Source organism: Vulpes vulpes, chromosome X (assembly GCF_048418805.1).
Source record: "Vulpes vulpes isolate BD-2025 chromosome X, VulVul3, whole genome shotgun sequence".
Taxonomy (NCBI): Eukaryota; Metazoa; Chordata; class Mammalia; order Carnivora; family Canidae; genus Vulpes; species Vulpes vulpes.
The window spans coordinates 36,010,856-36,033,159 of record NC_132796.1 but is presented as its reverse complement, the minus strand read 5'-3'; the positions used below and the strand labels follow the sequence as shown (position 1 = coordinate 36,033,159).

At 39.0% G+C, this 22,304-nt stretch overlaps 1 protein-coding gene across 21 annotated transcripts in view; it reads left to right on the top strand.

Annotated features, from left to right (window-relative positions):
- Positions 1-22,304, top strand: part of CASK (calcium/calmodulin dependent serine protein kinase) — a 351,423-nt gene that overhangs the window by 204,517 nt on the left and 124,602 nt on the right. For all 21 annotated transcript variants that reach the window (XM_072743849.1, XM_072743848.1, XM_072743845.1 and 18 more), the window contains exons 6-8: positions 8,462-8,564; positions 15,076-15,251; positions 19,623-19,745. In XM_072743849.1, the coding sequence (XP_072599950.1) occupies positions 8,462-8,564; positions 15,076-15,251; positions 19,623-19,745 (402 nt within the window). The remainder of the gene's footprint in view (positions 1-8,461; positions 8,565-15,075; positions 15,252-19,622; positions 19,746-22,304) is intronic.

The following is a 22,304-nucleotide window of genomic DNA, read 5'->3' as shown; positions in this document are numbered from 1 at the left end:
GATTTATTTTCTAAAACAGTGTTACAATCTTAGGACTAGATGAGATCTGTGATGGTATTCTCCCCTTTTTGTCACTACGATAAATTCTCCCAAGTAAATTGAAATCTCTGTTTTTAAAGATAATAATAAAGGAATTCTACAGTTTTTATTTTGGTCCCAGTCCAGTATTTAATGACTGTCCATCTATGTATCTGCTGGCTCTGCAATTTCATGGCATTTCCCTTTTTTCATTGTCATCTGAAATGAAAGATTAGTTTTTATTCTCCCCATATAATCGTTACCCTGCAGCTTTGTTTACACTAAATAATATTTAACTCACTGGGCTTTATCTAACATTTTAATTATTTCTGGATACATTCACTCTTTTAAATGCATATTCTCCAGGGCTTTTTTGTTGTTGTTATGAATATTACACCTGGGACAGAATATTTTAAAATTGCTAGGATGAAAATATGTCATAGCTCTTACTTCCCCTTTGAACGCCTGAGAAGGAAGAGACTTACCGTTTTGGTCTGGCAGGAATTTTGTGTGTGTGTGGTAAACAACAACAAAAACAACCACACAATATTAAACTTGCTATCTTAATTATTTTTAAACAGTTCAGGAGTGTAAAATATATATATATATTGTTGTGCAGCAGATCTCTGGAACTTTTTCATCACCCGAAACTGAAACTCTGTTGGCAGTTACCTTTCTACTTTATGTGACTTGGCTATTGTAGATAATTCATTTGAGTGGAATCATACTGCATCTGTCCTTTTCTGACTGGCTTTTTTCGTTTAGCATAATATCCTCAAGATTCACCCATATTCTAGCATATGACAGAACTTCCTTTTTTTTAAGGCTGCATAATGTTTCATTGTATGTGCATATATCACATTTTCTTTATTTATCTGTCAGTGGACATTTGAGTTACTTCCACCTCTTGGCTGTTGTGAATAATAATGCGATAAACATGGCTGTGCAAATGTATTTTTTTGTGATCCTGGCAGAATTTTTTGTAGAACTAATTAGGTATTTTTTAGCATTCTATTTCACTAAATCTAATATAAATATTTTTATATTGTACTAACTGTTTTTCCACACCCTAGCCTCTGTTTTTTCTTTTTTTTTTTAAGATTTTATTTATTTATTCATGAGAGACACAGAAAGAGAGAGAGGCAGAGATACAGGCAGAGAGAGAAGCAGGCTCCATGCAGGGAGCCCGACGTGGGACTTGATCCCGGGACTCCAGGATCACGCCCTGGGCAGAAGGCTGGCACTTAACCACTGAGCCACCCAGGCATCCCAGTTTTCGAAATAACCAATTCTGTTTTAATCTTAAGTGCCCTGGTGGCCCTACTATGACCATATTTGAGTATACATGCAGTCCCCAACTTACAGTGGTTCAACTTAGGATTTTTTGACTTTGCAGTGGCACAAAAGCAATATGCATTCAGTAGAAACTGCAGTTCAAATTTTGATCTCTTCCCAGCAAGGGATATGTGGCATGGTCCTCTGTCATGTTGCTGGGCAGTATCTCCCAATCAGTTTCACCATCATGAGAGTCAATAACTGATACACTTATAACCATTCTATACCCATTACAGTCATTCTCTTTTTCACTTTGGGTGTAGTATCCAAAAAATCACATGAGATATTTAGCACTTTATTATAAAATATGCTTTGTGTCAGATGAGTTTGCCCAACTGGAAGCTAATGTAAGTGTTCTGATCATGTTTAAGGTAGGCTAGGCTAAGCTATGAGATTCGGAAGGTTAGGTATAAATGCTTTTTCAACTTACAGTATTTTCAATGTATGATGGATTTATCAGGACATGACCCCATTGCATATTGAGGAAGATCTGTAATCTTTTTCTGGTTCTTCCTTAACATGAGCTTTTTCCTATTCATTCTAAGCTGTCTACTTTCTGTCTCTCTGTTCTTAGCTCATTCTTATGTATCCTTTTCCTACTTTATTGGTATCTTAGCTTGTTATATATAGAGATAGAAGTAGAAAAGCATAAATACATAGATACATTTGGCCCCATCCATTACTGATATCACCATCCTCTCTTTATCTAAATCCAACCCTGGTTAAATTCAGCTAACCACCTACTCCAGACCTGAACCCTACTGGCTGAAATAAGGACTACTGGGTACAAACACCCAGTCGTTTTGATTGTTCTCACTTTACATTCATGACCACAAACCTCAAGTGGGCCCTTGTGCTGCCAGCAGTCCTGCTCTATTTCCTTAGTCTGTTGGTTCTCAAAGCATGGCTTCCAGACCAGTAGCATCAACAACACTCAAGAACTTATTAGAAATGCATGTTCTTGACCTCATGTCAAACCTTATGAATCAGAAACTCTGGGGGTGGAAGCCAACAAACCTGTGTGATTCTGAGGCTGAAGTTTGAGAACCACTACCTTAGTCAAGTCATTGTTCCATTCTTTGAAAATATTTCTTCACACTGTCACTCTTCTCAAGTTGCCAACAACCCCCTCTCCTTCCCCACTCCTGCCTGATGATCACTTTTATTTCAAAGTAAATAGAAAACAGAAGTACTCAGAAGAGAAGTTCCTCATATTCCTATATACCCATCTGCTTGCATCTACAGGTGCTCCCATACCCTGCCTTCCTCACTATCACTGAGGCCAACCCCCTCTCCCCACCTGCACACTATATTCCATCCCTTCTTCCTCCTGGGATCATGTTTTCCTCTCCACAGGGTCTTTCCCATCAGCACACAATTGTCTCTCTCTCAAACAAAAACAAAGCTCCTTGAAAATCTAGATACTGCTATGGAGTCCTCAATCATGTTTTTATGTGAAACTTTTGAATATTAATGTGTATTTTCTTATTTCCATAAAAGGTAACAAAACAATGGAAGGATAAGCCCAAAAATAATACAAATACTTAGGAAAGAGGAAGGAGAGATTAAGAGGAAAGAAAAGGTATAAAAGCTGGACCTCTCTAAATGGAATATGTTTACAGTTTCAACTTTGGAATTACGTACATTTTTAAGATTTTATTTATTTGAGACACAGAGTGTGCACATGAATACAGGGTGAGGAGCAGAGGGAGAGGGACAAACTCCTTGCTGAGTGGGGAGCCCAATGTGGGGCTTGATCCCAAGACCCTGAAATCATGACCTGAGCCAAAGGCAGATGTTTAACTGACTGAGCCACCCAGGCACCCATATACTTGTTTTATATAATCAAAACATCAAATCAAGTCAAAATCTAATTCAGACAAATAGGCCCCACTGGGTACCAAACTGAAAGCATAACCACAAGTAGAATTCTTTTAAGTGTCTTTAAATAGATTGAGTTTGGGGGCTGCTGGGTGGCTCAGTCGGTTAGGCGTCTGACCCTTGATTTCACCCTCAGGTCATGATCTCAGGGTTGTGAGATGGAGCTCCACATTGGGCTCCACACTTGGCATGGAGTCTGCTTGAGGATCTCTCCCTCTCCCTCATAATAATACCCAAAAAACCCTTTATTAATTACCATTGGAGGTTGCCTAGCAACCAACTTACTATTCTGGAAATTGTTCATAGCAGCTTTAGTCATAATATCCCAAAACTAGAAACAGCCCAAATGTCCCTCAATAGGAGAATGGACAAACTGAAGTATATTCATACAAGGGGATATTTACTCAGCAATAGAAGAAATGAACCACTGATCACAACAAAATGGATGAATCTCAGAAACATGCTGAGTGAGAGAAGCCTTACATAAAAGAGTACATACTCTATGGCTTTATGTATATGCAGTTGTAGTAAAAGCAAAACAAACTTGTGAAAAATATCAGACTAGTCATTTGCACTGGGGGTGTGGCAGCAGAGATTGAGTGGAAAGTGGGTGAAGGAGGTTTCTGGGATGATAACAGCTTGATTGGGATACAGATTACATAGTTCTATGCAAGTTGGTAAAACTCACCAATGGTACTCTTAAGATTTGTGAATTTCACAGCATATAAATTTTACCTTAAACATAATTTTAAATATTAAACTCAAGGGGCACCTGGGTGGCTCAGTTGGATAAGTGTCCAACTCTTGATTTTGGCTCAGGTCATGATTTTAGGATTATGAGATTGGGCCCCATATCAGGCTTCACACTTAGTATGGAGTCTGCTTAACATTCTCTGCCCTTCACTCCCCACCACATGCACTTGCTTGCTCTCTCTCTTTCCCTCAAAAAAAAATATTAAACTCTAATGACATGTGCTGAATTATAGTGAAAAGATGGACAGATGGTTGGATAGAGGGATGAATAGATATTTGATAAAGCAAATGTAGCAAAATGTTCATTATAGAATCTATGTGGTGAATATGTGGCTATTTATAGTTCTTAAAAGTTTTCTCTGTTTTTGATAGTCTTCATAACAAAATATCAGAGAAAACTTCCATTTTGGAAATCCTAATTATGGAACTGGGCAACATTGGCTGCTAAAATCATGAAAGAAAAGTCAATGGTGAACTTTGTAACGATGGATCAGGGCAGACATTACCTGAACCCACTGACCAGTCCTGCCACTAAAAATAGGACAGCCAGACATTATGTTCTTTCTGATGTGTTACAAAAAAACCAAAGTATTAGTGAAAAAAACTAAAATTGAATGTGATTCTAATCATGCTTCTAGATCTAACTTCTAGATCTAATTTATAGAAAATACAGAAACATATTAAATGATACTATGTAGGTGCTGTTAGCCAAGTTCAGATTATAGAAGATTCTACAGGGGAAATTACCTAGTATCTTAACAAATCAATGGCACGAACCTTTTCTAAAAAACTAAGAGGAGGATACAGTATAGAGTCAGAGAGATGTAAGACCTATAACCATCAGATGCAATATATGGGCCTTAAATTAAATACCACTTTGAACTAACCAACTGTAAACACACACACACACACACACACACAACCCATCTTTGAGATAGGGAAAATTGAATGTAGATTGGTATTAGATGATATTAAAGAATTATTCGTGTATTGCATATGATAATATGGTTATTTTTTCAAGTCACCTGTTTAGAAATACTGAACTAATAGCAGGTGAAATTATACTTGTTTTAAAAGACTTCAGCAACAAAAAATGGGATAGGTGAAGCAAGAAGGGCAGAATGTCAGTAACTGTTAAAGCTGGGAAATAGGGGGCACCTGCATGGCTCAATGGGTTAAGCATCTGCCTTTAGCTCAGGTCATGATCCCAGGATTCTGGGATCAAGCCCCACATTGGGCTCCCTGCTCAGTGGGGAGCCTGCTCCTCCCTCTCCCCCTGCCCCTCCCTGTTTGAGTGCACGCATGCTCGCTCTCTCTAGCTCACTCTCTCAAATAAGTAAAATCTTTTTTTAAAAAAGCTGGGAGATAGGTACATGGAGGTTTAATAAAGTATTTTCTCTGATTGCAAATTCTAAAGTTTTTAAAAGGAAACTTCCTTCGCTTCTCATTCTCTTTTAGTTACATCCCATTCCCATTTCTGTATTCCTAATAAAGTTTTGAAAGATACTTGAATTTACTATCTCCACACCATCTTTCCCATTTTTCTTGAACCTTGTCCAATAGAGATTTTTGTCTGTATCATCTCACCAAAACCCTTCTTATCCTGGTCACCAGGGACTTCCAGGTTGCCAAATCTAATGGTCAGTTCTCAATTCTCATCTTAAATGGCTTCTCACTAACATTTCAGGATATCAGACTACTCTGATTTCCCTCCTGCTTCACTGTCTACACATTCTCTTTCCTTTGCTAGATTGTTGTCATCTTCCTGACCTCAAACATTGCTGTGCACCAAATCTCATTCTTGCAACCTCTTCTCTTTTCTATCAATACTCACTCCCTGAGTTATTTCACTCATTGCTGTGGCTATAAACACTGTGTGCTGTTGATCCCCACATTTATATCTCTAATTCCAGTTTTCCCTCTCCCGTCTTTTAAGATCTCACATTCAATTTGTGCAAAGCCAAATTCTTCATCCTTCTTATAAATGCTTCCTTCTGTGTTCCCAGTTTTAGTAAATGGCATCTTCGTTTTCATTCAGTTACTCATAACAGAAACCTCATTGTCACACTTACCTCTTTCTCTCATACCGCATATCCAGCAACAATTCCTATCAGCCTAACCTCCAGAACATATCCTGAATATGACCACTTGCTGCCATCACTGCTTCTGTCACTCTAATCTAATTCAAATCCCCCATCTTCTCTTTCCTAGACAACCACAGAAGCCTCCTACCTGGTATCCTTTCTTCAACATTCATGTGCTTACAATATCTTCACCATACAACAGCCCAAGTGATTCTTTCAAAACCTGAAATGGCTCATAATGTTCCCCTGATCACAACTTTCCAATGGTTTCCCATCTCAGCATAAAACCCTGGGTTCTGGCTGTGGCTTCAAGTCCTAGATCATAGAGCCTTTGATTACCTGGATCATATTTCTTACCACTCTTCTCCTTGCTCATTTTCCCCCCAATATACTGGCTTCCTTACTCTTCTCCAAACATACCCACCCTCCTCATGCTTCTAGGCCTTTCTACTTACTATTCTCTTCTCTTCTCTTGGAACCTGCTTGCACATGACCCATTCTGCCCCTTCATTCTGGTCTGGGTTTAGATATTACCCTATTAGAGAAGCTTTGTCTGACCCAACCCCCTTACTAAACTAGTTCCCAAACATGTGACATTTACCTCCTTGCCAGCTTTTACCTCATAGCACTTAACACAGCCTCGTCTCTTATATTTATTTATATGTACTGATTTCCTTAATTTCTATCTCTCAGATTTATGACTTAAGGATTTATTGCGAATGACAGAATCCACACTCTGATGAGAATTACATAAATCTCAGTGTAACATTAGCTTAAGAACAAATATAGTCAACAAACTATAAAGGGTATGCTTTGGGATTCTGATTTAAGCTTCTATTTTTCCTTAATAAGGTGACAAAACTGGCCAGGAGATCCTGTCTATGTTTATAGATTCTTCCTCTGCATCATACCCCTCCTTTTCTAGGCTTGTTTCTTTACTGCACCCCACACTAGAAGCATGCTAGGGCTATCGCTTTCTTCTTCAGGTCTGTTGTCATCCATCTCTATTTGAACAAACCAAAAGTTCTTACCAAGAGCCATCTTTATGAGCTGGTTTCTGCAGAGCTTTGCTTGCTCTCCCATAAACCCTCCTGGCTACTTTGTCCCTTGCTGCAGCTCACTCACCATTCATGTACACTTGCCTTCCTTCTCCCTTCTTTCTCTTTCACACAAGCTCATACACACATTTATATTTAAGGACTCATCTTTCTTTGTGCTAGAGCCTCTATTATAAGACCTTTAAATGCCTTTGGACAAAAAGAGCCACTTTCAAAGTAGAACCCTGACACTTTCCTTGAGCAGAGTAAGGATCCCTCCCAATTTTGTGTATCATCATCAAACTTCTCTCTGGGTGTACCAGTTCAGAGGGTTTTGTTTTTGCACAGGATTTTGGGGGGGCCACTATCATATAGGCTAAACCTAAGCTAACACTGTGTCATTTTATAAATGAGTAAGTATAGGAGAGAACAAAAATACTTTCTCCTCCATGCCTGAAGAAGTTTGCTTTTTTTCACTAACCTATATTTTAAAGGCAGGTTCAATGTGACTTCAGTCATATTGGAGAGCATAGTATTTGAGCAGAGACTGAAGGTCCACACAATTAAATGCTTTCAGGCCCAACAAGGTCCTATAAAGAAACAGATGCAGAAGACCAGGTCCTACAAAGAAACTCTCATTGTAACTGTGAAGCAAATGATTCTTAGGGAGCCCTGGTTTCACGGCTACTCCTTGGGAAGGATGTCTTTGCCCTGGACCAGAGGCCAGCCAAGTTGTCTCCTTTCTCCCCTCTCATTCTCACGAAGAGAAAGGTCAGGTCCAGAGAAAAGACATGCCCAGGGAGAACATTGAATTCCATAGGAGCAAGATTCAATTAAAGTCATTAAATCTGGCTCTTTTTACTTGGGGATGGAATGAATAAAGAAAAACAAGAGGATAGTCGGAGGGTGGACAAAGAAAGAGCCATCATCAGCCCCTAACGACCAAGATAGAGTGGCTCTGTAGGTGAAGTCAGAGGTTTCAAGAAACATTTTGGCAAGAGATGTAAAAAATATTTTCCTTGAACAAATGTAAACTGTCACTTAGAAAAAGAGAATATTTCATGAAAAGGTAGAAAATATGTCTGTTATACTTGAACATGCTTGCTTCCTAATTCTTAGCACCGGTACCTTAATCTTAGAAGCAAATAATCCCTGCAAAACATTGGATAAAGCAGGTAAGTCTTTGGAGAAATCAACCAGAAGTAAGAATACCACAAATAATTCAAGCATCCAAAATAATTCCGGGAGGTCTTAATGTATTACCTACATGTTACTCAGTTTTGTGTAAATTTAATTGTTCCTCTTCAATTAACCCTTACTTTTGGTTTGTCGTTTGTCTGTTTTTCTTTTCAGCCCCACTGTGTTCTCCTCGCCTCAAAGGAAAACTCGGCACCTGTTAAACTTGGGGGCTTTGGGGTAGCTATTCAATTAGGGGAATCTGGACTTGTAGCTGGAGGTAAGAACACTTTTTTAAAAATTCCCTTCAAAACCTGGTCACTTTCAGGCTTATGTGAAACTTTCAAACTAAAGATTAGCCCATCCTCAGCATTTCATACCCATTCCACTCCATCCACCCATCCTCCCAAAAAAGTGAAGTGAATTTACTAACTGTAGTTTGAACTAAAATTTTAGTACCATAAGAATAGACTCTGTCCTTTTACTCTTTATATTCCCACCACTTGGCAGAGAAGTGACCCTGCATACAGAGATTAAAACAGTGTTGGAAGAAGGTGGTATCTGGGGCAAAGTAACTTCTAAAGTTGAACTGACCAGGGACACCTGGCTGGCTAAATTGGTATATCATGAGACTCTTAATCTTAGGGTTGTGAGTCAAGCCCCAGGTTAGGCACAGAGCTGACTTTAAAAGAAATAAATAACATTGAACTGGCCAAACGAAGTCCATTCTAAAACGTGTGGTTTAACCACTTTCAGGTTTACATCAGTGGCTAATGTTTAATTTCATACTGTTTTCCTCTTTTTATTTGTGGAAAGAGTCCTGCTCGAGCCATCAATCTGTGTATTTGGGAAGAGCAAGCAGATGTGAATGCAGACTGATTTTATTATTAGCCAAAGCAAAACATAATTAGAAAATTCCCATGCCAGAAAAAAAAGTAGAAAAGTTAAAAAATAGAAATTTTCTCCAGTAGCATACAGAGGTGGATGCTAATTCCAGATTCAAGAATCTGGATTTTTATTTATTCCCTTCAGTAGGCCCCAGCTCAGAATGCCCAGAATGCTGCCCTGTTTTTAGTTCTGTTCCTTAGTTTTGCAAATGACTTAGTTCTTCAGCCTATCAGTCTTCTTCTAGTCAATGCCTTCAGTTTTCCACCTCTAGAGACTGCCAGCCTTCACAAAGAGGAAAAATATGAAAAATACCAGCAGAACCTTTTCAAACCTGTCATCTTCCATGAATGCTTATATTAAGTTCAAATACCTGACAAATGATAAATATCAAAACAATAATCTCTTACACAGAATATTTCATTTAATTTAATACAGTATTACTAACACATCAAAGTGGCATTAACATAGACCATCTTCTGAAAAATGAGCCAAGAGTCATAGTTGTATTCTTTAAATTGTTATTTCATGACATTGCCATCTAAAATTAAATTATGTTTAGATTTTCTTCTAGTTTTGCATTCTCTTTCAGCTAATCATCTCCAATAATATGAAAAATTGCAAGTTGAGTATAGTTTTAAAAACTGATTTTTTTTTCCTAATTCAAAACTTTCTTCTGTGATTAGAAGGACTGATCATAGGATCAGATATAGCATATAATTTAATCAAAGAATCATTGAATCTCAGGATTCCAAGGGCGTCTTAATTTCTCCAGTCTTATAACCAGTGATTGTGTTCCTTCATAAAATTCCCAGCCAAAGGTTGAGCTCTAGTTTAACTCCTTAATTAGCAAAGAATTCACTGTGTTCCAGGACTGTATTTCCATTTTTGGAAAACTCCTTAAGTACTGAAACATTCATCTTTGCATTAAACAGAAATCTGTCATCTTATCATTTCCACCCAGTGGTGTTAATTGTGACTTTTGGAGGCACACAGAACAATTTTAACCCTTCCACATGATGGCCATTGAAATGTTTAAAGACAGCTATCACATACCCCTAAGTCTTACCCAAATTAACTTGCCTAGGTTAATTTAGCCATTCCTTATAGAAACTGGTGCAGAATTTCATGGTGCACAAAGGACAGAGCCAAAACTGAGCACAACTACAGGTACAGTCCAGCACACAGGAGCTTGGGGCTGTTGCTTCTTTTGCTGTGGGTCTTATATTTTCTATCAGGCTCCCCAAATTGCATTAGCCTCTTGGACAACCATTTAACACCACTGGCTCATTACCAGTCTTGCAATCAACTACAACTCCCAAGTTGTTTTTAAACAAATGTTGCTATTAAACTAACTCTTGGGGATCCCTGGGTGGCTCAGCGGTTTAGCGCCTGCCATTAGCTCAGGGCGTGATCCTGGAGTCCCAGAATTGAGTCCCGAGTTGGGCTCCCTGCGTGGAGCCTGCTTCTCCCTCTGCCTGTGTCTCTGCCTCTCTCTCTCTCTCTCTCTCTCTCTCTCTCTCTCTCTCTCTCTCATGAATGAATGAATGAATAAATAAATAAATAAATAAATAAATAAATAAATAAAATCTTTAAAAAAATAAACTAACTCTCTTAAATCTGGTATTTGTATAGATGACCCCTCTGTAAAGACTACACAATTATAGGGGCCCCTGGGTGGTTCAGTCAGTTAAGCATCTGACTTTTGGTTTCAGCTCAGGTCATGATCTCAGAGTTGTGAGATCAAGCCCCACATCAGGCTTCATGCTCAATGGGGAGTCTGCCTGGGATTCTCTTCTCTCCTCTTCTCTGTCTCTCGCTTTCTCTTTCTCTTTCTCAAATGAAAATAAATACATTTCTTTTTTTAAAAAGACTACACATGGGACACCTTGGTGGCTCAGCCGTTGAGCACCTGCCTTTGGCCCAGGGTGTGATCCTGGAGTCCCTGGATCGAGTCCTGCATCGGGCTCCCTGCAGGGAGCCTGCTTCTCTCTCTGCCTGTGTCTCTGCCTCTCTGTGTGTGTCTCTCATGAATAAATAAATAAAATCTTAAAAAAAAAAGACTACACAATTATAACAACTTCTGATAATTACATCCCCAAGATTGATGGGCTAAAATGAAATGACACAAAGTCCTTTTATATGTTCTATACTGGCCACATATAATGACTTTGTTTCTCTTTATCTGGATCCATATCCTGTTAGCATTTTTTTTAAAGATTTTATTTATTTATTCATGAGAGACAGAGAGAAGCAGAGGGAGAAGCAGGCTCCATGCAGGGAGCCTGATGTAGGACTCGATCCAGGGACTCCAGGATCACGCCCCAGGCCCAAGACAGGCACTAAACCGCTGAGCCACCCAGGGATCCCCATATCCTGTTAGTATTCAGAGTAGAATAAGCTTCATATTTTACCATACATCTTGATTGAAGGCAAACAACAGATTCATTAGATTTATCTAGACATTTTCTCCATGTTACTCTACTTTCTTAAAGTCCATAAGCCTTTCCCCTAAATTGTGTGTTTTTAAAACTTATTTTGAACCTACATTGTGTCAGTTGTACAAAATTTTTCTCAGTGCTCCTAGAATTAAAATACTTTCTGATGGTCCAAATGTTATTCCTTAACATACCTTTCCTTCCAGTCTTGAAATAACTACTTCAAGCATTATAGCATCTTTGAAAATCAACCTACATAGACAAGGGATAAATGATTTCTCTAAATGAAAGCTTTCTTATTGTTTAAGGTACTTTTGAAATTATACTAATATTATCAGTTCATTTGCTAATATTTATTGACAGAAAGCTATTTTCCTGTCAGTTGGAATCTTTGGTTACTCAGTGGAATAGAAATAGAAATAGAAATAGAAAGGAATTCTCTCCTTTATATGTTTCATATAGTAGCAGTCGCTTACATATATTTGTACTTAACCTATCTGAGATTCTATTTGAAAAACTCATATATCCAGAAGATAACTAGGAACCTACAAAAAAATTATTTTTGCAGCAAGACATTTCTTTATCTTACTACCCATTCATGGTCCTCCCACACGGGCATCTCAGGACATTCTCTGAAGCTGGCATGCTGCCATTGTTCATAGTTTTATGGATTATGTGCCTTCATATCTTGCACCTGCTACACCCTCTGGTTGGAAAACCTTTAGTCATTTTCTTTATCTATTTAACTCTTACTGCTCCTAAAGGTTGAGAGACTGAGCTGACAAACTATCTCCTCTTAAAAGCAAGCTGATCTTCACCATCCTAAGTTAGGTATCCCTCTTCCTTCTCTTCCATATTACCTTCACCATCTGGGCTACATACCTCTATGTAGTATCTGATGCAGAGATTTGTAATCATATCAAAGACTGAGCTTTCTGAGGACAAGGGGGAATCACCGTTCATCCCTCTGTATGTCCCTGGCACCTCCATCTGTGTCTAGGACCTAGCAGGCACTTAGGATATTGTTACTAAATTAAAGAACCTAGTTGCTAGTCAGTTTCTGGTTAATTGCCGACTTTACACAACAAATTAGAAGACAAGGCTAGAGGAAGCATGGTGAGAGAAAAGACATGAAAGCTTGACAGGAAAAGTATATTGAGCAGATAACAAAATGTAGAAAGCACAGCCCCCTTCTACTACTGAAGAACTCCACAGTTGCTTACCTATGAAGTTCCCAAGGGTATTCTCCGTTCTGTAGCATAGTTCCTTCACTGATAGCCATAAGACAATATTGAGTCATCAAGAAAAGGTTACATTGTGTGTAGCATCTTGTGTGAAAGAAGTCAGAAAACTGTAGAAAGATAACCATCCAAAATTGTTAAAGTAAAAAACTTTGGGTGTGTAAAGATTTAGGTCCTAGCTGTTGAAAACAACTCCTTACCTGAGGTTCTAGGTAATGAGGTTTTATTATATTATCCCCCAAAATCTAACATTTAAATATTGAAATGTGTATCTAAAGTATGTCATACCGAGTGACATTTAATTTGGTTTGGTAATTGACCACAAAATTCTAAGAACAGGAAGTCGAAGTCATAAAAATCAAGTGACCACAGAAAAGGAAAAGTTAAGCAATCACAAACAAGGAGTCCGGGAAGGTTGGTGTATGTTCACAGTTAACCTAGGCCTTCATATCTTACTGATTTGTACAAAATACTCTAAAAAGCTCATTCCTGCATATTCTTTCCCCCATCATCTGTGAACAAATTCTTGAACTAAAAGACATGTATGTTCCTTAAGGATGAACACTAATTGTCCAGAATGGGGTATCTTCGATCCAGATAAATGAAAAGAGCCTCGATTTTGAGCCGTTCAGCCCTTTCTTGTGTAGGAAGTGATAAGGAGTCAAGCTGGGTTTCAAAATTTCATCCCAACTATAAGGAGGTACCTTACTGATGCCATGGTCCCCACACCCTGATGGTACCTTGATCTCTTGCCCTGCTTTTCTCAGCTCCTGCCATCTGCACAAGGCAAATTCTTCAGTGGCCCTGCTCAGTCCAAGGCTGTTAATGAAGTGTGATATGAGGCTTAGCTCTCATTGTTTGAGCTTCTGCATATTACCAGAGGAAGCAAAATTGGGAAATGTGGAATAAAAGTCTTCCCTTCTAACCAGTACAGCTGTACTGGTGCACATTTTTTTAAAACATTTTATTTATTCATGAGAGACACAGAGAGCGAGAGAGAGGCAGAGACACAGGCAGAGGGAGAAGCAGGCTCCATGCAGAGAGCCTGATGTGGGACTCGATCCCGGGTCTCCAGGATCAGGCCCTGGGCTGAAGGAGGCGCTAAATCGCTGAGCCAACCGGGCTGCCCTGTTGCACATTTTAAATGCAAATATTTTTCATTCTCTAAACCCCAAAGTCAACCTCTTCCACTGGGAAGCAGAGGGGAACCGCAATGATCCACAGCAAAGGAACATCCCCAGCACACAAGCTAAGAGCTGCTTTATCCTTTGCCATCCCGAGTTTTGACAGTCATTAACTGGACTTCATGGTGTATTTTCTCTAGCTGGTTAGAAGATCTTTAAGGTCTTTTTTTAAAAACTCTAAACCACAGTCCTGAGCTTTAGATAAAGTAGTATGCAGTCTGCAAAGTTAAAAAAAAAAAAAAACTACCTTGGACTCGGTACGATGAAAGAGAAAGGCCAAGGGGAAGGAGGGAGGAAAGGAGGAGAAGGCTGGGCATGCACACAAGAAGAGCTGCCACATCTGATGGGCAGTGCCCCTTCTGCAGTAATTTCCTTACAGGGCACAGCCTTTCATTCTGTGGAAGAAAAGACTCCCTTAGGGATACTGAGTTAAAGCTGATCAGCATGCTAGTAACTGCTCTCAGACTCCTTCCTGAAAACTAGTTTTGATGGGTAGGAGGTGGGAGAAAACTATATATCCTATATAGGGTATATACTATATCTGTTCTCACCAAATGTTAACATTCAGCTGGCTCAATGGTGGAGCATGCAACTCCTGATCTCAGAGTTGTGAGTTCAAGGTCCATGTTGAGTGTAGAGATGACTTAAAAATAAAATCTTTTGGGGCACCTGGGTGGCTCAACGATTGAGCATCCACCTTCAGCTCAGGTCATTCTCTTCTCTCTCTCTCTCTCTCTCTCTCTCTCTCGCTCTCTCTCTTTCTGTCTCTCATGAATAAATAAAATCTTAAAAAATAAATAAAATCTTTTAAAAAAAGATAAAGTACCTATCCTGGGGTCAATATTTTCAAGAGGTGATTAATTTTTTTTCCTTCTGCCTTTTTTCCCCTTGATTTTATGGGAGAGGGAGAGGTGGTAAGAGAATATTTATATTGTTAAACTTTTCCTTCAGACTGTTATTGTTCTATTTTTAGTTTTCAGATGAGGAAAAAAAAGCCCATTTTATGTAAACATTTTTCCTTGATGTTGCTGTTTTCAATGTAGGACGTGTTGGAACACCTCATTTTATGGCCCCAGAAGTCGTCAAAAGAGAGCCTTATGGAAAACCAGTAGATGTCTGGGGTTGTGGCGTGATACTTTTTATCCTGCTAAGTGGTTGCTTGCCTTTTTACGGAACCAAGGAAAGATTGTTTGAAGGCATTATTAAAGGAAAATATAAGGTAATATATTATGATTGTTTTATTTTTCCATTGAGATTAAATTATTCTGAAAAATGTGAAGTGACTCCCTGGGCTTCCTGATTGTCATGTGGGTTACCCAGTTAGGGAAAAGTTCTTTGCTGACACCATTGATCCCTTAGCCTCATTAGACAGTATAAGCCTCAAGTAGATTTTTGAATTACTGTCAGCTGCACTATCACCCAGGTAGAAGAGAGGAGACTGGCTCTAAAACAACCATGACCCTGCCCCACCCTCTGGGCTACAGCCAAAGTCTGTCCCACATGTTTGGAACCTAACCCCATATTCAGGCAACAAAACAGCACCCTTGTCCTCTTTGATACAGTATCCCGTACATGCAAGTCAACAGTTTGGGAGTCTTGGCCCCCAGAGTCACAAAGCCAGTGCTTTTACCACAGACATGTTCTAGCAAAATTTGCCCATTTAGCTGGGTCAAAGAAATTGTTTTCTTAGTGCCTTGCTTATTTCAAATAAAATTCTAGTTCAGGGAAAGAATTTGGAATGACCCTTGGGATTTATTGTGATAGAATTTGACCTTTCCTTTTACCCTGGGTGAGGTATTCACAACAGATGTGAGCTCAGATTTAAAAGTATCCATTCTCCTAACCTGTTCAGGTTAGGCTGGAAAATAAAACTTCTTTGGCCTTTCTTTGTGTAATTTGAGGAAAGGGCTTCATTTTTAAAGCTTCTTGCTTAATTTGTAAAGTGAAAATGGAAATTTCATCCCAGTGATTAATTCCTTATTTTATGTTTAGTACCTGCCTTTATTTGTTTTGCATTACCACACATGTTATTCCTTTTATGTTGTCAGCTAGCACAGCTGAAAAACTTGCCATTTACATTCCAGGATAAACCAAAATGCCAGGATCACAACTGCATCGCATAATACGGTTTAGAGCCATTTTGGTGTGACTTAAACATTCATGGTAATCTTTGGCTATAACATGGATTGGAAACCACATAGACTATTCACAGACCTGTGATTAGCATATTATTCCTTTTATTATTAAAAAATTAAAAATTTATCACAGACATTGTGAATGGCTATCTAAAAAAGACCTAAGGAATGCTTGGAATTAAATAGGCTTCCATTGGTCTTACTACCCCCAGCTCTTACATACACTCCATGGCCTTAAACCATCACATGTGGCCAATAGAATCAAATGCTGCAGATGGGAAGTATGGGGGAATGTGTGCCTGGATACCAGCTTGTCAGCGCAGCTTGTGTTGGAGAAGTACTTTTTCCACCACATATTACTGTAACCCGTACTTTCTAATTCAACTGTTTCATTTTCAGCCATGCCCGGCAACAATAAAAACCAAACACACAGGTTTGGATAATACCAGACTCCAAAAATGTGAGGCCTCTTAAGTTTCCTTTTCATTTTCTCAGTAACGTTATAATTTTATATGGGACTTCAAGAAAAAGGGAGGGAAAAAGAAATGAAACATGAAGTAGCTTTAGGGTTATAGCCTTGTCCTTTGAAACCAGAAGTGAAGCTTGTAAAGGTGAGCAGGTGAGAATGAGTTATGCGTTTCATTTTTAGCCTCATGCATCACCAGCTTATAAGGGCCTGCAGGTTCACCTCTTCTTTTAGTTGGGTTAAAATATATGCCAAAACTGTTAACAGAGAAAGATGTTTGAAGTATAGGTTTTTCTGCTTCTCTTAGGGTCATTTGGCCACTGGGGAATAAAGTCAGTTCTTCCAAGATAACTAAATGTCTGAGGAAACTTCTTAAGTTTCTTAAGTAGTCCTCCCCCTTCAATCCCTGGAAATTGTGAGCGGCTATGAGAAGCGCATGGCCATGGGCTTTCTGGCCGAATTTGGCCAAGTGAAATCACAGATACTTAACATAGGAAAACAAACACAATGAGCAGTGCACCAGCATAATAATAATACTAGCAGTAATGATAGCTACCTCATACATAGCACTTACTATGTGCCAAGAACCATGCTAAGCACTCCTATTAACTCATTTTATCCTCATAGCAACTTGTGACATAGATACCGCATAATAAAATCTCCCACCTGCCTTTTGGAGCTATAAGCATTTGCTAATAATAGAATTCTTCCTTTGTGTTAGTTCAGTTGCTAACTTCCTGGTTTCCAAGGCAATGTGCTTCATTCCAACAGCCTCTGGTATTTGATTTTCTCTATTTTTAAAGCATTGAATAGGTTTTTTTTGTTTGTTTGTTTGCTTGTAAGAAATTTGGACCATTCACACATGCCAAAAATTATTTTTAAAACTCCATTCTTAGTATCATAGTAAGTCAGATGGACATGACAGTGATATCATAATTTCTCTACCTAGAGCTTTGAAGCTTTTGAGTTAATAACTTATTTACTCATTTACTTGGCTAACCTCACCTCTTGCTTATATTCATGGCTTTTTTTTTTTTTAATATACAAAAGCCCCAGGTTCTCAGCAGCTTTGTTTGAAGAATAGATCCATCTCTAACATGAGTGATAAACTTGGTGGGCCTTTCATACGTGTGTGTGTGTGTGTGTGTGTGTGTGTATGCATGTGTGCGTGTGTATGTATGTATGTATACACACACAGAGACTGTGCTGTGATTCTGTCAGCGTTTGTTTTTTTTTTTTTTTTTTACATTCGTTGTTACTGAAAATTCCAAACAAACAAAAGTAGTAGAGATCACAGTACAGTGAACCCCCAGATTCAATACTTAGCAACATAGAGCCAATCTGGTTGTTATCTGTGTATCCCACATACTACCAAATGATTAACTTTTTTAATAAAAGACAGAAACATATTTCCCAAAGTATGTAAAAGCTGCAGTACCATCTTCTGTCATTGTTACCAGTAGCCAATTGATAACTCCACAACAGGAGTCGAGGTGCCTATGGCTTTAGTATTCAAATAAGTGAGACTGTTCTATAGTCCTGTTTTGTTCCCCTTAGGAACTCAACCTCCCAGATTAACTTCAGCTACTCTTCTCAACCAAAGGAAGAGAAAAACCCTGAATTGGACTCCCTCATAAACAGGATGGGGACATAAACTTCTCAACCTCTACTCACTTCAGAAATCTTATGAGCACTTTCAGATGACCTGTCAAGCCCTTTCCCCGAGGACAGATCATTTTGACTTTATAGAACACATCAGCTCCAGGATGGGGAAGAGGGAAGAAGACTAGGCCTCATCTAATCACCTACATTATTTCAAACTGACCAATTGATGACAATTTCCATAAGATGACAGCAGTATGGCCCTCACTTTAGTTAAGAGATCTGAGAAGAAGTGACTATTGTTTGGCATTCTGCCGATTAGAAAAAGAACAAGGAATGTTTTTCACTCTCCATCTACAAGTATAGACCCTCACCATAGCCAGAGCGAAGTGTCTAGTGCTAACCCTTGACCAAACTACAATGACTCCTGTGTATTGTGATGCAAGTTGTGATTTTATTTGGCTTTAAATTGTTATGGACTTTATGTTCTAGCTTTCACTCTTAGAAGATGACCTACGTCCCCTCTGTTTCAAACCATGGCATCGCTAGCTCCTGACACCAGGCAACTCACATAAATTCACCCAATCAGTCAGCTTCTTGGTAGTAAATAAGAAATGAGACTCTACTGGTCTCTCTCTTCCTGTCCCCACTTGCCTTCCCAACTGTAAGCCTTAAGCATCCCATCCCTTTTTCTGCTTCCTGGTCTCAGACATACCTTTTTCCCAGGAACCATCTTGCTCTTTTCCTCCCAGATCCACTTTCTGACTACTCTTGTGTCTTTTGAACAACTCATAGTTTTTGTTCATTTGTTTGACTTTAGTCAGTTGACCTTGTGGCTTAGTTGTCTCATCTCTACAAGAGGAATAAGAGTAACTTCAATGAAGACCATACACAAGTGAATTGGTTATTACATAGGGCCTATGTTAACAGTATATTTTTTCTTAAATACTGAAATTGATACTGAGTGGCCAAATATCCTACTAAGAACTTTGCATAATTTTGTAATTACTGTGTATTCCAATTTTAAAAAAGAAAATGTTTTTAAAATTCCTTAAAATTTTTATTTTAGCCCTTTCTAGAGCAAAGTATCTAGTCTCTTTAGCTAAGGTAGAAACTATAGTCATGAGCATTCTATTCTTCAGTTATTTAAAATAGTATAACTTATATGATAACAAGAACATATGTAAGGGATATTTACTGATGCAAAATCTCATATATAGAGCAAAGGCCACCAAAGACTTGCCTTTGTCCTCTTCCTTAGAAAGCAAGCCTTTAGAATCAGGTTTCTGTTCTTTGATCTGAGAACTTTATGCATAATGAAATAGCATAGTGAATGTTAACTTCTCACTAGACGATAACTGTGGAACTTTGCTCTCCTTGTCTTTAGATGAATCCAAGGCAGTGGAGCCATATCTCTGAAAGTGCCAAAGACCTAGTCCGTCGCATGCTGATGCTGGATCCAGCTGAAAGGATCACTGTCTATGAAGCACTGAATCACCCATGGCTTAAGGTACATGAGCCCATAGGTGGCCATCTACACTTTGTGTGAATGCTTCCAGTAATAGGAATGTATTACTCTAGAGAGCAACTCTCCCCACCTTTCTTCTGAGGACTTTTTTTTTTAGTTTTGTTCATCTTGTTTGCGGTTTCTGGACAGCATGTAAATATCAGAGTAGAGAATATACCATTCTAGTGGCATTCAGCCATCAGAGGGAGCAGAGACAGATTAAGGCAGAACATATCAGGGAGGAAGGCATGTTTGTTCTCCACCAACACGTTTCAAAGATGTACAGCAAGAACAAGTGAAGCATTACTGTGTTTGTGACAGAAAGTTATGATCTTTACTTTGGGTGTATGGTTCATAACATTTTTATTTGCAGTAGATACTAAATATGGATTTATTGTTTTAGGAAGAAGCTAGATTTTTTTTTAAGATTTATTTATTTATTCATGAGAGACACAGAGAGAAACAGAGAGGCAGAGACACAGGCAGAGGGAGAAGCAGGCTCCATGTAGGGAGCCTGACGTGGGACTCGATCCCGGGTCCCCAGGATCATGCCCTGGGCTGAAGGCAGATGCTAAACTGCTGAACCACCCAGGGATCCCAAGAAACTAGATTTTTAAAATTTTTTCTCTGTACCATCTTGCGAATGAGTACTTAGGAAAATTGTAAGTTGGGACATCAATGAAACAGCACTATTTGATTAAGACATTCTACAGTTCAGTAATTCCAGGGAATTCTCACTGTAGAGGAGAAAACAAAGGCTTAGAGAGGTTGAGAAGCTCACTCCAAGTCAAAGAAGCTGTCAGTAGTGGAACCAGGATTTTAATTGAGTCTTCACAACGCTTTCCTTTGCACTCGAAATCCTCTGTCTTCTACTTACTCAAGGATATCACTCCAGCAATATCTCCTTTCCTGCATTGTCACTTTTCTGGCTGTGTTTGTTTTTGTTGTTGTTGTTGTTGTTGTTGTTTTTGGCTGTGTTGAATCTAGTAAGCTACAGTTTATTTTTCTTATACATACACACACCTCCTAACCCTACAACCCCCTCCAACTTCTGCTCCCCTTGACAGCACTAAGTTGACTGTACCCACTTTATTCAGTTCTTTCCATCTCTTGTTCTTGAACCCAGTCTGGTCAGGGTTGTAGTCCTACCAGCTCCACTAGCACTCTCATCAAGTCATTAATGACCTTCACATTACTAAGATTAAATCTCCAGCCTTCTCCCTTTTGGCATCTTAGTACCATTTGACCCTGTCCTTCTGAAACACTGTACTCCCTTGGCTTCAGGACACTTGACTCTCCTGGTTTCCCTTGTACCTTTTTGGCTGCACCTTCTCAGATTGTGTTGATTTCTATTCACCTCCCCCACACATCTCTTCACATTGGAGTGCCACAGGCCTCCATCCTTGCTCCTCTTTTTCTCTGTCTCCACCCTGGCCCTTAGAGACCTTAGATATAGTTTTAATGGTCTTAAGTGCAATTTGTACTCTGATGAGTCCTGAATTTATATCTTCAGAGCAGGCCTCTCCCCAGAGTTATTCTTTCTTAACCCAATATACCATCTCACCCCCTAAAACCTCTCTGATTTCATCCCCTACTCCTCTCTTCTTCCTCTGTTCCCCACATACTGGCATTGTTGTGGTTCCTCAAACAGCAGGCACATTCTGGCTTCAGTAGCTCTCTTAGTCATGCCTGTTCCCTAGAACACTGTTCCCCAGATAACAGTCATGGCTTCTTCCTTTACCACCTTCAGATCGTTGCTTAGCTATCAGCCTCTTAGTAAGATCTTTCCTGTCTACTCAATTTAAAATTAGGGAGAAGGAATGCCCCCTACTGCCAGTATTCCTTGTCCCCCTTCCCTGCCTTAGTTTTCTCCATAGCATTTGTCACCATAAGACATACCTATATTTTACTTGTTTGTAGCCTATTTCTCCCCCTATAAAAATATCAGCTGCAGAAGAGTGGGAATTTGGGGTCGTTAGTTCACTTCTGTCTAGCACTCTAGAAAGTATCTGGCATATATTAGGTACTCAATAAATATTAGTTATTATTTAATGAATGAACAAGTGAATGTTCATTATATTACACCCTGCTACTTCCCTAGAAATTATGCAAAAACAATAAAATATTAAGATGTATATTAATAATGTATTTTACTGTCAATGACATGGATGATGATATTAGAGAACAATTTTGAGATTCCAGCGGATCCTGAGTCTCCCTTAAGAACATGACTTATCGGGGTGCTTGGGTGGCACAGTAGGTTAAGTGTCCGATTCTTGGTTTCAGCTCAGGTACTGGTCTCAGAGTTGTGAGACCGACTGCCACATCACTCAGCATGGAGTCTACTCAAGACTCTCTCTCCCTGTTCCTCTGCCCTCCCACTCTCTTTAAGAAAATAAATCTTTAAGAAAAAAGAATATTACTTATCAAATCTGCATTCAACTCTCTGATATGCAGTTCTGATTTTCTTGACTTGAAATAATTCAGTTCTAGTTATTCCTGATTTCCCCCAGAATAAAGTAGGTAAACCAGTTCTTAGATATGTTCTTAGTATTTTTTTTT